Below are 15,587 nucleotides of genomic sequence, written 5' to 3'. Positions count from 1 at the left end.
CAATTGATGACCTAATTGTTCTGATTAGGGTTATAATTAACAGAGGCACACCTGCTCCACATTTATGCGCATTTGGTGACATCTAGTGAATAAAACTGGTCATGACATGACAGCGTTGGTGTAGATCTCAAGGGGTTTCCAGGGGACATGTCTGCCTCAATATTTAGCATGTACATATGACAAAATTAAAGGAATTCAGGTCATAAATTGATGCTGACAAAGGCACAAATTTGTGTCTAAAATTATTTTGTTGCTTTGTTATATTTTGATGTAGACACACATACATCCTGGGAACTGCAGGGAAAATAAACCTTTTCTGTCTATCTGTCTCTCAATATCTTAGAAAATAACATGTGTGACAAAAACAGGTGTGTCTTTATTTACTGCCCTGGTTTGTTGCTGTGAGCTTCTTCAGCGGGATGACATGCAAATAACGCTCCAAGTGAGGTCAAGTTTTGCCAAGTTGTGTTCTTGTAGATAGATGGTTTATTATTTTTCCTCAAGGAGGAACAGTATGACCCTGTGTCCTCATATGAGGACATCACATGTTGGGTTTACTGCACCTTCTTCTTCATTCTACTTAAGTATGACCTGTTGTCCTCATTCGTGGACACGTCTTTGACCCATCTAGTAGCCTCGCCCTGGCGGAGCACCGAGAAAACGATCTACCTTGACTATCTAGAGAAGTAAAAGAGGCAAAAAGCTTTCCATCTGAGACCATGCGGACAGATAATTTGCTCAATACACTAATCCATGTAAAAACAAGATGGCAGCCATCTCTGCCAAATCAGTCTGCAGCTGATCCGGACACAAAAGGTCCAACAAAGTCCAAAACCTGAAATTAAAAATGCATATCAAACAAAAGTTTGGGTCTCAGGATGATATATGATCTCATAAAGGCAAACCCATCTCAATCATGGTTTCTTTTCTTTTTCTTTTTTTTTTGAGTCAATCGCAGTCTATTCTACAATGAAATTACATGCGTACTTAACATATTCTATAAAATGACGGAGTCTATAGAAATATTTTATTGACTGAATACCTAATTTTATGTGGTATTTTTGCCTCATACAGATTTGCACTGATGATTGCTGGGTAATATGTAGTGTCAAGTCGTAGCTAGTTTACCCGTAAAATCTTGCACAAGGGCCCATCATAATAACGTGCACTGGGGCCCATCCTAACTACCGTATGCCACTGGTTAGAATACAAGGGTGTTGGTTTTGTTTCAATATTGGGGAGAACACATGAATATCCTGCATTCATGTGAATTTTTATTTTCCAGTACCTTTTCTGCATCAATGCATGGTGTAAGTGTCTTCAATTTTTTCAAAATAAACATCCTCTGCTACTTTTATGTTACAGGTTTTATGTGGGAGTATGGCTGTTACTGCGAGTTAGGTTAATCTACCATTTTCAAACAGTTAAACATAAGTATAAAGTAAAAAGTATACAGTTTCAAGATTTGAAACATCAGAAATGTGGACTTTCATACACACAAGACTAACTAATTTTAACAAAAATAAATTCACAAATGGATTAAATTAAATAAGATCAAATGTTTGTTGCAATTAAAAGCTCAAATTTAAATTTCACACTATTCAGTGACTCAAAAGCCTCAAATTTATTAATTTCAAACAATTTTTAAGCACCTGCAGAAAAAGAAAATTTGATTTATCAGCATGTTTGAATAAGTTTGAGTAATCAGTTGATTAGAAATTGATTTGATCATTTTAAATTGTAAAATAATAATTTAGGTAATTTATCATGCATAAAACATTTGCTTATTCCAGCATCTCATGTGTGAGGACCTTTAAACCAGGATGCACAAAAATCATGTAATCAAGTGAAATGCTGACATAAGAAAATGTGTAGAAAACATCCTAAAATTGTTAAACCTGCAGAACAATATGAAAGAAAATACAAAAAACATGTATTTTATATGAAAAACATTATTTATTGTTTAATATACTGATAAACATATTTATCTTTGTTATTTATTCCTTGATACACACTGCCATCTGGTGGCTGAAGAGACTCACTGCAGCTTGTTCAGTCTGGGCAGCATCTTCAAACATGGCCGCCTGTGAGAATGCATGATGACATTCAGCCGTTTGGTCTTCTTGGAGCTTAAATAAACGACACCAGTGACACACCCTCTGGTAAACAGTTAAGGAATCAGTTCAGCTGGGGGAACATTAACACCAGAGGTCAGTGTGAATGTTACGTATTTGAGTTCAGGTGAGGTGATTTTCCTCTTCAGCGTTTCTTCCAGGTGAATTTCTTTCGTGCTCCCTCCTGGCCTGGCTTCTTCCTCTCCCTCACTCTGGGGTCGGGGGTCAGCAGACCAGCTGTGAGGAAAATATTAGAAAGAAGACACAGATGAGACAGGGTGGAAAATCATGAGACAAAGTGCACACAGTTTGTCATTATTCACCAGTGGGTTGCTTTTTGGATAAATGAGTGGTGATATTAGACAATCTGCTTTCATTTAAAATAAAATAATAAAAAAATAATTTCTAAGAAAAGTCTTTTAAATGAAGATATTGCAACACCTTTTATTGCCAAATATAATCTTTCCCAATGTACAAATGGACCCTTTTTACATACAAAAAAAGGAAAAAGGAAGTGAATAGCCATCAATAACGTTTGCTAATAATGCTATCATTGGTTCTTCTTTATGATACCTCCACAAAATCAGGCTGTAAGGGTCTTATGTATTTCACCCACTTGGCCCAGTATTTAATGAACACATTTTAAATATCAAATATCAAAAAATCAATCCATTCCTCTATTCTGAGGGGTTCAGGAAGTAGCCAGCGCCTTAGCAGATCTTTCTTGCAAGCAGGCATCAAATACCAAACATATAATTGTCACAACGCTTTGCCTTAAAATGAGCACATCCTGAAAATTATGTGGAAAATTGCAAGGGCAGATCAGTACTTAGAATCGGTTTTAGTGATTTTTGAAATTCTGTCCAGAAAGGCCGAATAATTGGACACTCCCAGAATACATACCAGTCCTTTTTGTTTCTTTTTCGAACCTCTAACACAAGTGTACATTTATTTAAAAAGTCATATGCTCGGTTCTTCCCAAACACATGCATTTTCAGTAAAAACTTAATTAAAACTGAGGTGAAGGTGAAACTTTTCTATGCCAGACTCCATTGACAAAATCAGTAATTTTACCTCGCTGAACACAGGAGCTGCTGGTCAACCAGTGCCTGCATCAGTTAGTTTGTTTGTATTATTGTGTGACTTTACTGACTCCAAACTAACCCTTTAAGACACCAAAGTCACATCACGACATAAACAAACTAACTGATCAAGGCAATGATAGACCAGCAGCTCCTGTGTTCAGTGAGGTAAAATTACTGTTTTTGGCCTTCTTGAAGAGCTGGTCTCGGTATGGTTACAAACAAACTGTGGTGCTGCTTGTTAGTGGTGAGAGCGTGTTCCGACCTCGATCTGAGCCAACTGCAGTCGCGTTACCAATTGTTTGGATTAAACAAGCATCAGCATGTTGCAGTCCAAAGCAAGACAACTCTAGGTCTGAAAACACCCTGAACTCAGTTTTAAACCCTATGTTTTTAGTGAAAATGCATTTGGTTGGGAAGTAATGATCATACAACAGGATAAATGACACTTGGATGATACTGCACGAGTTCTGTGAGAGTTTGTAAACTGATGTTTTGATATAGTTTTGCTGTTGTTAAACATGGACCCCTTTGACTTCAATTCATCAATAACTGTCTTCATTTTTGGAGTCTTTGTCTTTTGTCACAGAGCAAGCATGTGAGAAAAACAAAGCTTTATTCACAAATTCAATGTAACACGAGATGAGTAACTGATAGACAGATGTTCATTTGTGGGATGAAGTATTCCTTTAAAGCTAACAAACTAGCTAATAAACAAGGAATGGGATCAAAAAACACAGGGACAAAAAAATAATGGTAAAAAAAAAAATATAAAAACATAAAATGACAAAAGTAGAGAGGTAAAACCAAAAGAAAAATCAGAAACGGTGTTAAACGATCAGTGCTTCATGTGCAAAACCTCTACTGTTAAAGTACCCACCACCCACCTTGTCTCAGGGTCTCCATCTCCCCCTCAGACAGGAAGCTGAGCAGGGCCCGAGAGATGGCGAGCCGCAGCGCCCCCGCCTGGCTGGACCTCCCGCTGCCACTCACGGTGCACTCCAGGTCAAAGCGTCCCAACATGCCCGTGAACTGAAGCGGGAACATCAGCTGCTCTCTGAGAGCGGGAATAAAACGAGGGGAGAAGAAGAAAATGACCAGGAGATAATAAAAAAAGAGGTGAAAGAATGAAGAGTGGTTGAATGGGCAGAGCAGGAGTGTGTGCTATTTAACAGATAGCGGTATCAACGGCAGAGGCTTAGCTAATTTAATGTCTGGTTGGGTGACTTTCCAGACAAGCAGAGAGGATCCAGCACTGTGAAAAGCTTTCTTTTACAATCTCACCACCACATATTACAGAGTAACTTCTGACTCAGCAGGAAAAGGATAACGTTGTGTGTGTGTGTGTGTGTGTGTGTGTGTGTGTGTGTGTGTGCGAGTGTGTGTTTGAGAAAAGAAAGTGTCTGTGTTCTGGATGGCGTCTCAGCCTGAATGGCCTATGGCTGCTGACAAAGTCAATTGTCACCTCTCTGCTCCAATTACAGCCCGTCCTCACACTGCGTGACAACACCAGCTCTGGACATTCTCACACTCACACACTCACTCACTCACTCACTCACACACACACACACACACACACACACACACACACACACACACACACACACACACACACACACACACACACACACCATCCTCACACACACTGACACACAATCACTCAGCTGTGTAATTAACTTACTACAAGGAGATAAATAAAAAACGAGGCAATGCTGTGAAGAGTGAAAAAGCTGCTTTTTAATTTTTTTTTTTCTTGAAGGGGAGGAAGTAAAACGCATCACGTCTTGCATTTTAAGGAAAATGGTATCTATGAATGAAGCAGCAGAGAGCCTGCCATGTGGAAAAAGGTTTATTTGTTCACAGCGAACACACTCACACAGCTCTCCTACCTGTCTTGTAGTACGGGGAAGTACTGCAGGTAGTCCGTGTTGTTGATGGTGATGCGTCCGGAGCCACAGTCTTTAAGAATAACAGAAGAGGTCGCCGTCTTCCTCCGACCTAAGAGGAAAGACACCTTTATCTCCATTTTCTTATCAGATACAGTAATCAACAGAGGGGGAAAGTGAGTTGTAAATGTGTTTAATTTGACATTTATGGAAACATATGTGAAATATTTTTCATTAAAGGAATACTTCACTCTTTAAATGACCATTTGTTTATTAATTACTCACCCCATGTTGCATTGAATTTGTTAAGAAAAAAGGTTATGGCATGCTTCCTTGGTGGACAAAGAATCAAAAAAATGGAGAAAATTCCTAATGAATTGAATTGAAGTCATAGGGGTCCATGTTTAACAACAGCAAAACAATGTCAGAACATCTGTTTACAAACTCTAGCAAAACCCATGCAATATAATCCATGTATCCAGTCGAATGCTCAGTACTTCTCAAACACATGCATTTTAGCTAAATCCTTAGTATTTCAAACTGAAATGGGAGTGAAACTTATCTAGGCTCTCTTCAAAGCCAGACTCCATTGACAAAAACATAATTTTAACTCACTGAACACAGGAGCTGCTGATCTACCGCTGCCTCGATCAGTTAGTTCGTTTGTGTTATTGTGTGACTTTTGTGTTTTAAATGTTTAGTACGGATTCACAAAGGTTACACAATAACACAAACAAACTAATTGATGGAAATAGTGGTAGACCAGCAGCTCCTGTGTTCAGTGAGGTAAAATTATTATTTTTGTCAATAGAGTCTGGCTTTGAAGAGAGCACTGATTAAGTTTCATTTTGGGTTTTCAATTCCTGTGAGAATGAGCTGTCCGTTTGGGAAGTACTAAACATATGACTGGATATACTGTCTGTTCAGGGTGGGAACATCACAGCATTATGCCGCCTTGTTGTTCTGTATACAAGGTACGACTGCAGAATCGGGGAGGCCGAGTTGTCTCGCAGTTAAGCCGCCACAGGGGGTAGTAACAGTGTGAAATTGTCACAAAAGTCTATAAATAGGACAGCTGGCCAGACGGAATCATGAGCATGGGAGTGACATTTTACGACATGTTATGGGTGCGACGCAGTTAAGACCTCACAAATTCAAATTTAAGACTATTAAATGACTGTTAAGGCCTTATTGTTGTAACACTGAATTTAAGACATTTTAAGACTTCTAGGAACTGTAGACACCCTGCATAAAACAGGGATGGTAAATGATTGTTACTGACACGTTAGCACCATTGTTGTTGTTTAGAACATACGCGTCATATGTTTAAATTCACACTAGAGGCTGATGCTCTTGTGTTCCATGTGATGCCCATCATGCCTCTTTTGATTCCTCAAACCCGTGATGCAGCTTATAATCACAGATTGGAGCAACATGATGATGCTGTCATTTGGTTCTGTGTAAAAATTCAAAGTTTTTAAATAGAAAGGACTTGTAGCTGCCCTATGGTGCGATCTCTGTGTTAGAAGTGCTTTGGAATATGCTGCATGAGTTGTTTGAGAGTTTGTTAACGGATGTTTCTATATAGTTTTGCTGTTGTTAAACCTGGACCCCAATGACTTTTATTCATCAAGAATTCTCTCTGTTTTTGATTCTTTATTCACTGGGGAGGCATGCAAGAAAAAACAACTTTTCCTCAAAAATTCAACACAACACAGGGTGAGTAACAGATAAACAAATGGTCATTTGGGGGGTGAAGTTTTCCTTTAAAGCTGAACTTTGGTACCCGTAAACTGCAGTAGGAGGTACAAACGTCAGTTTTCAGAACCAGAATAACATCAACAAACTCCTGGCTCTTCAGACATGAATTTCTTGGCTTGGTGGAGATTAAAGTTGAATATTTAGGGCTCGTTTTGTAGATTTGGCTATTCGTCTTGACAACATTTCACAGGGCAAGAACACATGCACCTTCATTTGCCCTTCAAATATGTTAAAAAAAACATATAAGTAAAAGACTAAAGTGTATGGAATTTGCAAAAAGTTGTGTTTTGCTTTGGTTTTGTTTGTAACCAACCAGCCATCCATGAAGATTTCCAAAGATCTTGCTATTCAAAATTCTCTGACAAGATCTTTTTTAGGTCTTCGCTGATCTGACTCGACTAAGATCTGGCTGAGGAACATTGTACACCTATTTCCCATCAGTGTAAGCAATCTATATCCTATCAGTTAGTGGAGATGGGTGTAATTCAGGCTGATACAAACAAACACACCTTTTCAGAAAATCTTAACAAATATAGTCTTAAAAAAAATAAATTTGGCTTGTAAAATTAGAAAATCAAGTGGATTTGAGAACCACAATCTACCTTCTGCAGTGCTGAAGGCCACGCCCCTGTCATCTCTCTCCAGCGTCGGCACCATTTGCTTCTTGGATTGGACGTCTAGTTGGCGGCGGTAACCCAGGACAAACTCCTCCTCTGTGTGGCTGTAGGGCATGGACACCAGGCGCCCCATCAGCTGGATGAAGCGATTGTACTGAAGATAACAACATATGAGAGTCTTTGAAGCACGAGCACGGTGGAAACTCGTCATTTTAAAAGGATGTGACGGACAGATTCTTACATCATGAATGGAGATGGACTCAACCAGCATTGCTTCCAGCTCTTCCTTTGTGAGCCACCTGCTTGTGCCTAGAGAGCTGATGAAGGCAGACACACCAACATTTCATTCTCCAGAGTCCAAAATCATATAATAATCTAACTGCTGAGTAAGATGGATCTGTTTACAGTCAACGCTTGTCATCATTTTCTGAGGTTTCCCTCGTGCCAAACTTAAAAACCTTGTGTATACTACTCCTGCTTCCTGATCTTTCATCATAATTAGTTAAGAGCATTGAAAGAGAGTCACCCAAACATCCAGAAAATACTGAATAAAAGACCTGTAGTACCAGGAAAAATATCAACCTTTGCCAGTGTTCCCACGTATCTCAAGTGTTCCTCTACTTACATCTGCTTGACGTCCTGGGAGAAGAGTCCCTTGACTCTCAGACGATCTTGGTATCTCGATATTTTCTGGATTTTGGCGAATGTGTCCTGTAAAATGCACCAAAAACATACACATTCAGGATGACGCATACCTACAACTGACACATCAAAGGTAGGCAGATTCCCTCATGGTAGGAAAATTAAATTGGAGGTGCACACCAGCAGAACTTTCCTTTTCAATTCCCTCTCCCCACACAGCAGGAGCTGCCATGCAGAGCGAGCAAGCCAGCCATCCATGGGGCGGGCAACGGCCTTGTCTAAATTGGCATCATGCCTGGTGCAAAGCCTTCATATATGGCTCTTTCTGGTTGGTCATAGTTAGATTTAGGACTACGGTGTGTGACGTTGAGAGAAACAGCAGTTTGTTTAATGCATTTACATCTGTGGGAAATGTTTACATTATACTGTTTGTCAAATGGGACCTGTTGGAATATGACCATTTGTACATTTCCAGTTATAGTTTACAGGTCCAGTGTGTAGGATTAAGGCAGATATATTAGCAGAAATTGAATATAGTTTAGATAACTATGCTTTCTTTAGTGTATATTCACCTGAAAATTACAATTGTGTTTTCATTACCTTAGAATGAGCTGTTCATATATCTACATAGAGAGTGCGCCCTCTTCCCAAACCCCCAGGAACAGCACCATGCTTTGAAGTCGATTTGACATATTGGCCAAACCCCTAAAATTACAACTACATGTTGCGGCGATGCAGACCTTCTTTTTCAGCTTTTATTTTCTTTTATTTCACAGATAACAAACAATAAATTGTGAAAAGGAAATCTCTGCTAGTCGCTAGCCTTATTTATACAATGAAAAACGCCATAGACTTATGCTAAGAATGTTACCATGTTATATTTGTTTGGGAAACGTGTTTAGGAGGCCTATAAGACAGTTGTTTTGTCAGTGAACCTTGTGAGTTGTAATAGAGCTGAATTTGGTTATGTTACCTTTGTTAAACGTTGCTGTGGTCTATGGCTTCGTATGAGCAGAGGATAAGTCTGCTAGCCGCTAGGCTAATTTATACAATGTAAAATGCCATAGGCTTGTGCTAAAAACATTAGCATGTTGTATTTGTCGAGAAATGTGTCCAGCAAAAGACAAGAGCTTTGTCTGTGAATGCTGTGAGTTATAGTGAAGCCGATTTGTGTACTTGTGTTTGAAATTGTCTCTATTAAGCCATGTTTAATGTATGTTTTAGGTGTGTTTTGAATCAACTAAACTTAACAGCACTTCACAGAAACTTGTAGTGTTTATTTTGATTTCTAGACTATTGTGCAGTTTTTGACCGGTGAGCAATGAATGTAATTGTAGATGCTGAAGGTACGGAGCCCTGACTGTGAAAGTAGTTGTAGTATTGTTTGAATACGGAGCCTACTCTGGATCTGGCTTATGTGAATTTATGGCGTCTTGTATGCCCATGACACAATAATAAAAACTTTATTCATTCATGTATCGTACTTTACAGTTGCTAGACTGAATTGACCCAGGCACCTGTGTCTGTATTTGGCCCGAAGCAAAGCTGGAAGGAAACACAAAACCCCCAAACTAAAGAAATGACAGGACAGTTTCGGGGCTCACTCGTCATTAGATCACTCTCACGTTGGGAATAACCCGAGGGGGAGTGTGTCACGGCAATGGGCGCAGAGACAGACAGACGGACGGTGGGCAGGTGGGGGAAAGAGGGGGTGGGCATGCCGGTCACGTCCCGGAGGCAGACACCCCCACCTCAGCCACCCAGTGCCTGGGTGAGAACTCATTTCCCCGTCAATTATTCACCAGATGTTTGTTTAATTCCTTCTTGATAGAGTGTGCCTAATCTGCTGCCACTCCGACCAGCGACACAGAGGTACGGGAGGAGCAGGAGAGGGTGGGGGGTGTACAAAAAAAAAAAAAAAGCAAACATCAAGCAAAACCAATTTTCCTTGCAAGAAAAAAAAAAGGCGTAATAGAAAATCAGAAAAAAAAGAGCAGGCAGGAGGAGAGGAGGGGGCTTGCAAACACTGGGACCGACAATGGCGAGGAATAATTCGCATGGATTGGCCGGATGAAAGAGGAGAGGGGCCAGTATTTGGATACATTTAAGTCGAGGTTGATACAGAGACAGACAGCTAGACCTTTCTATTCAAAGAGCAGTCTTGATATGCATAGCAAGAGCTTCGGCAAGAGCTTCAAATTCAAGGCTTATATGAGAAGACGAGGCATTAAAGGCAACAATAAAGAAGCTCCTCTCCTGACTGTGTATTTATTTGGCATGCAGGTGTAGACGGGGTTAAAGTGAAGGGGGGAAGGTGTGTTTGCAGGTTCCCCAGGGTTGTGGCTATAAAGGGCTCAGTGGAGCAGTCAGCAGGTTAATGTGCCACGCTGGCTGCGCTCAACAACAGCCAGAGGAGAGCAGCCGAGCAGGAAGGCTGCTTTACACGCCACTGCCCCCTCCTGGCAACGCTCCTAATCTGTGTGTGTGGGTGCAAGAAAAAAAATGGACACAAGATGAGGAAAAGGTGGAAGAAAGAGAGGAAAAACACAAGGGTAAAAGGGAGTGATTGAGCCTGCAATCATGCAGACAGGCAGCACGAGCTCTCAGACATGTCTGACATACCTATTTAAACCAACAGCAGGGGGTGCAGATTGCGGCTGCAGGGCACAATGGTGTGTGTGTGTGTGTGTGTGTGTGTGTGTGTGTGTGTGTGTAAGAAGTGTAGACCAATATTCAGAGATCACACCTCTCTCCGTGTTTTCGATACAGACACACGCCTCTTATCTGTGAAACGTCTTTGAGCAAGGTCAGCGGCAGACAGGAAGGCAACGGTTGAGTGTGTGAAAGTAACAAAAGGTTAAGGTGGAGGTGGAGGAAGAAAGAGGAGGAGGTCTGCTCAGAGGTGAGGAGCAGTGTGAATGGTGTAGCAGCCTCCTCTTCCTCCTCCACCACCTCCCGCTCTGCCCCCACCCCGCCTACCCCCCCCAAATCCCTACGGAGGAGTTGCTCCCCGTGGCGGGACAAAGCCTGACAAGCCAGACGTGCCACACCTCAAACACGATTTTGAACCCGGACACAAAAACACAGAATACTGTTTATTTTTCTCCATCTCATCCAGCACCTATATACATGCTTCTTTTTAGAGTTTAGAGAAAATACCTTAAATTATTTTTTTATTTCATGTGTTTCCTTGTTTATTATTTGTTTTTTAATGTTCTCATCAAACCGAGAGGTGTGGATTTTTGGTGCCACCTATTGGGTTTTGCTATAAAGGACTACAGATATTTTTAAATGTAAAAATGATTTATAATCTTACATAAAAGCCATCTTTTCAATCAGCTGTTTTCTCTTTTACCCTTCTTTCCATTCCCATCACAGTCCTGTCTCTCTTCATTTTGCTTTTTAACAGTTAGCTCAGCGGCATTCCTGAAATATAAAAAAATCTGGTCTGTTTCCATTCAATTTCATTTGATTAGTTAATTTAAAAAATACAGTAAACAGGTAGGCACACAGAGTCCGACCATAAGGCAGAGATATACTTGCTTTTAACCACGCATTAGTGTACACAACCTGCTGCTTCGTGAGCGTCATTGTTCACATACTTCTGTACTATGTGTTACTGAAGGAGTCGCTAGATTACACGCCAGAGAACATGAACCGTATAGAACATCCAAATACTACTTTTAAGAGTACTGGGCAAATCCTGTTGGTGCTACAGAGTACCAATTCACGTTGAATCCATCTGTGCCAAATGTCAGTACCTGAGGGCACATCAGGTTCAGACAGGAGGCGGAAGTGCCATGAAGGTTCCCAAAGCCTGGAAGCCAGCCACGGAACTCTACTCTACTCGGAATACTAAGCCTGAGCCTGACCAAGCTCAACCCCGTCAAAAAGCACTTGTCGGCCTCTTAACGGCCGCGACACACCAGCTGTGTGGCGGTGCAAGCAACACGCATCTTCAACGGAAAGTGGATCAGTGACTCCCCGCCAGAGAAGCTCCCTGCTCCAGTCAGGAGGAAGGACAGAGAGCCCAGCACAGAGCCTGGCTGCTCCCTCCTCTTCTCTTTCAGTCGGCAGGGCGAGACTAGGGCTGCAACTAATAACAGCCTCTGCTGATATATCAAAATTAAGCCATTTTTATCAATTTATTTGAAGGAAAAAAAAAGATACATTTTTTCCCCACAGCCCAAACCCTGCCTGGCACATCAGCGCACATTTTCACACCCAGCCTGACCCGTCTGACTTTTCGGGCCTGGTTGGGCTCAGGTTGAGATTGAGGGTTCTACCCAAGACGCCTTCCCTAAAAAGGGACAGAGCAGGAACCCTGTAACACATATACTGTGTAAAATTGAGCTGCATATTAAAGTGGGCCGACAGTAATATGCAAAGCAGCCCAAAGAGCCATGTGTAAACACACCTTTTCTTGCTGCAGAACACAACACTAAGCAATTATAATAATAATCATTGACAGATTTGTATATTTATATTTATCATGTTTTAATGTTCAACATACATGTGGAAGGTACAGTATCTGTGGAAGGTACAGTATCTGTGGATGGCTGACTTTGGTAAGTGGAACGCAGCTCGCCAATCCCAGGGCAGATGGAGGTTGTCAGGCAGAGGGCCATATGAACTTCAGGCTGCAGTCTTGATCTGTATTTGTTTTTTAGGAATGTCAGTTGTTACAAAGGCTCATCATTGCTTTTGCTGTCAATTGTGGGAGGTCTAGCCTCTCATCAATGTTGTCGACTGTACATTAAAGCAGTTAGGTTTATTCTTTAATTGAATACACTGCTCTATCTTTTTTAATGACATGCTTAATTTGTATTCTTAGACATTTCAGTTTCGTTAGAGTCTAAAACCTGCCGCTAATGGCATTGAGTGATGTAGGTAACTTTAATTCAGTTTGGCGAGGTTTTAAGATCTCCTTCATTGTACTGTAAAATTGGTCATCCCTGATGTTCGAATAAACAGTTTCAGCTCATTGTTCCCACCTCTGGAGCACAAGTAGACGCAGGTATTCCTCAGTGAATCCCCCTTTAAACTGGACTACCTTTGACGCCTCCCTCCCTCTAATCTCCCACCTCTCTTTCACCCCGGCTCTATTCAGCTGTAGCTCTCCGTGTGGAAAAGAGGATCTGACGTTGGCTCTCCCCAGGGACACCACAGCCTTCTCTCAACTCACTGTCTGAATAGGATATGACCCGAGGGGGCAGGAGGGGAGGGGGAAGGAGGGAGGGAGGGGGGGGGACTCGGGACTTGAGCGGGATGGAGATTTACCTCCACCTCACATAAAATCCTGACGGTGCTGCTTTGTGCTCAGCTGCTGCCTGCAGTACTTACATACATCATGGAGTAGTAGGACTGTTTGCCAGTGTAGAACAGGAAGTGGAATGGCCGGCCGTCCGGTCCCCACTGGATAGCTTTAAAGACAGGACAGGCAATCAGTTTACACACCACTCACAAGTCTGGAAACATTTATAATAAAATTAAATGTAATCAAGCTCACAGATTACATACCTCTTGTCTTTGGAAATATTTCCTCTGGATGCTGGAGATGAAACAGAACAGATTTAGTTTGAAGTCAAGTCAAATATACAGAGAGATTCACATTATTCACATAAAGAGTGAAACTGGGGGAACTGAAATGACTTACAATTAAATTTCTCAATAACAGTCGATCATTATAGGCCAGCAGCTCCCAATATTTATTCAATCTGCCATCTATTTAATACCCAGCATTTAAAAACTTTGATAAATATGGACTAAAAATTTAATCAATCAATCTCTACTTTCTAAGCTATTCTTCTGCACCATCGTCAGCTATCAGTCTGCAAAGCCCCCCATCCAGCCCGCAGAATATTTATCAATTCAGAAAATGTGAAGAGAAAAAGTGTTTTTATTGGCTCCTATATCAAAGCAAACCCCCCAAAACTCGAGATGAAAATAATAATTCTATTAGGAATGATTTAACAACCCCAGTGGTGGTGATGCATAGTAGTGATGCTCATTTAACATTTCATTTTATTCATTTATTACTATTAACATAATTGTCTTATATTATTAAACAATAATAATTTAATCATTAAACAATGATAGGCTACTTTTTTCAGGTCCTGACCCCATAGTGTCTGTCTAGAAAAATTAAGGCTTTTGCACAGTCCATTTCTTTCATTTGAAATTGTCGCATGTCTAAAAATAAATACGCTGACGCACTCACTCCGAAACTTTCATCCATTATTAAAGTTTTTAGAACAGGTTCTAATTTCTGCATTTTTTCATAGTAACAAAGTGGTATGACCATGAAACAGTGATGAAAATGTGGCCACCCATGTGGGACGCATCCGCAATAAGAGAGAAACAGGTTGCACAGGTCAGATAGTCATATTTAGGTGGACGATGACGATGAGGAAGAGGATGTGGACCGCACACAGACAGAAAGAGAGTGACAGTGTGGAGACAAGAGGCAGAACAGCTCAGCCCCTTCAGCCCTGATGCTAAATGCAAGACTCCACTGAGTGGCTACAGACAGGAAGCCAACTCCAGTGGAGAGAAGCTAGGGAGCAAATGTGCCTTTAAAGTGTTGTCTTGTTTTGATGAACAGAACAATAAAAGTCATTGGTGTGCAGGGTTTCTTTGCATTATGATTTCTTTCTTCTGATAAGAAAAAAAAAAATACAATACAAACTGACTCAGCGTGCAAAAGCATATATATATATATATATATATATATATATATATATATATATATATATATATATATATATATATATATATACATATATATGTAGCTGATGCCAATGATAAATATTTGGGTTAACTTTCAGTTGGAGGTCAGTATATAAAGGAGCTATCAGCTTATAGCTTATTAGGGTGTGTACAGGTATCAAATACCCAAATTTAATGTTTTTAAGGCCTGTTCAAGATAATTTTAAACAATTTTTAGATGTTGGACAAATTATCTTGTTAAAGCACTGCAGGTCAGTATAAAGGTAAACAGTAAATATGTCGTCCTGTCCAGTGGTAAATTTTATATAGGAACACGGTTATTGGAGTGAGTTAAGTTAATCTACATTTTGCCTCTTTACCCTCTGCAAAACACAATAGCTCTGCCTATAAAGTACCTGTATGGTTAACCACATGATAGTCCTGCCATCATGAGGTGAACAAAAGAATTCAAAGAGATCTTTTTTGGTGAACCAATATTGTGTGGTGGCCACATACAGTATATTGAACAACAAGCCACAAGCTGTTTGATTTTCATTTTTACCAATAAGTCATAGTAGTCACTATTTTACAAGAGAAGAAGAAACAACATTGAGTGCCCCAGGAATGAAGGCCTTTGCACGCTTAGTCTGTCTTTTTTTTTTTTTGGATGATTTTTTTAATCTGTCATTAAAAAAAAATCGTGATGCACAGAAACTTTGCACACTGATGCATTGTTCTATTTGTTGTGAAATTTTGCAATACATGACAAAATGAAAA

At 40.4% G+C, this 15,587-nt stretch overlaps 1 protein-coding gene across 1 annotated transcript in view; it reads right to left on the bottom strand.

Annotated features, from left to right (window-relative positions):
* Positions 1 to 1,936: 1,936 nt before the first annotated feature.
* mrps9 (mitochondrial ribosomal protein S9) overlaps positions 1,937 to 15,587 on the bottom strand; it is a 29,355-nt gene continuing 15,704 nt past the window's right edge. Inside the window, exons 4-11 of the mRNA XM_049570352.1 lie at positions 13,623 to 13,653; positions 13,446 to 13,525; positions 8,086 to 8,171; positions 7,702 to 7,777; positions 7,446 to 7,614; positions 5,086 to 5,194; positions 4,084 to 4,253; positions 1,937 to 2,351 (exon numbers count right to left, since the gene is read on the bottom strand). Of these exons, the coding sequence (XP_049426309.1) occupies positions 2,260 to 2,351; positions 4,084 to 4,253; positions 5,086 to 5,194; positions 7,446 to 7,614; positions 7,702 to 7,777; positions 8,086 to 8,171; positions 13,446 to 13,525; positions 13,623 to 13,653 (813 nt within the window). The 3' untranslated portion in view covers positions 1,937 to 2,259. The remainder of the gene's footprint in view (positions 2,352 to 4,083; positions 4,254 to 5,085; positions 5,195 to 7,445; positions 7,615 to 7,701; positions 7,778 to 8,085; positions 8,172 to 13,445; positions 13,526 to 13,622; positions 13,654 to 15,587) is intronic.

Source organism: Epinephelus fuscoguttatus, linkage group LG24, assembly GCF_011397635.1.
Source record: "Epinephelus fuscoguttatus linkage group LG24, E.fuscoguttatus.final_Chr_v1".
Lineage (NCBI taxonomy): Eukaryota > Metazoa > Chordata > Actinopteri > Perciformes > Serranidae > Epinephelus > Epinephelus fuscoguttatus.
This window is presented reverse-complemented; position numbering and strand designations above follow the sequence as displayed.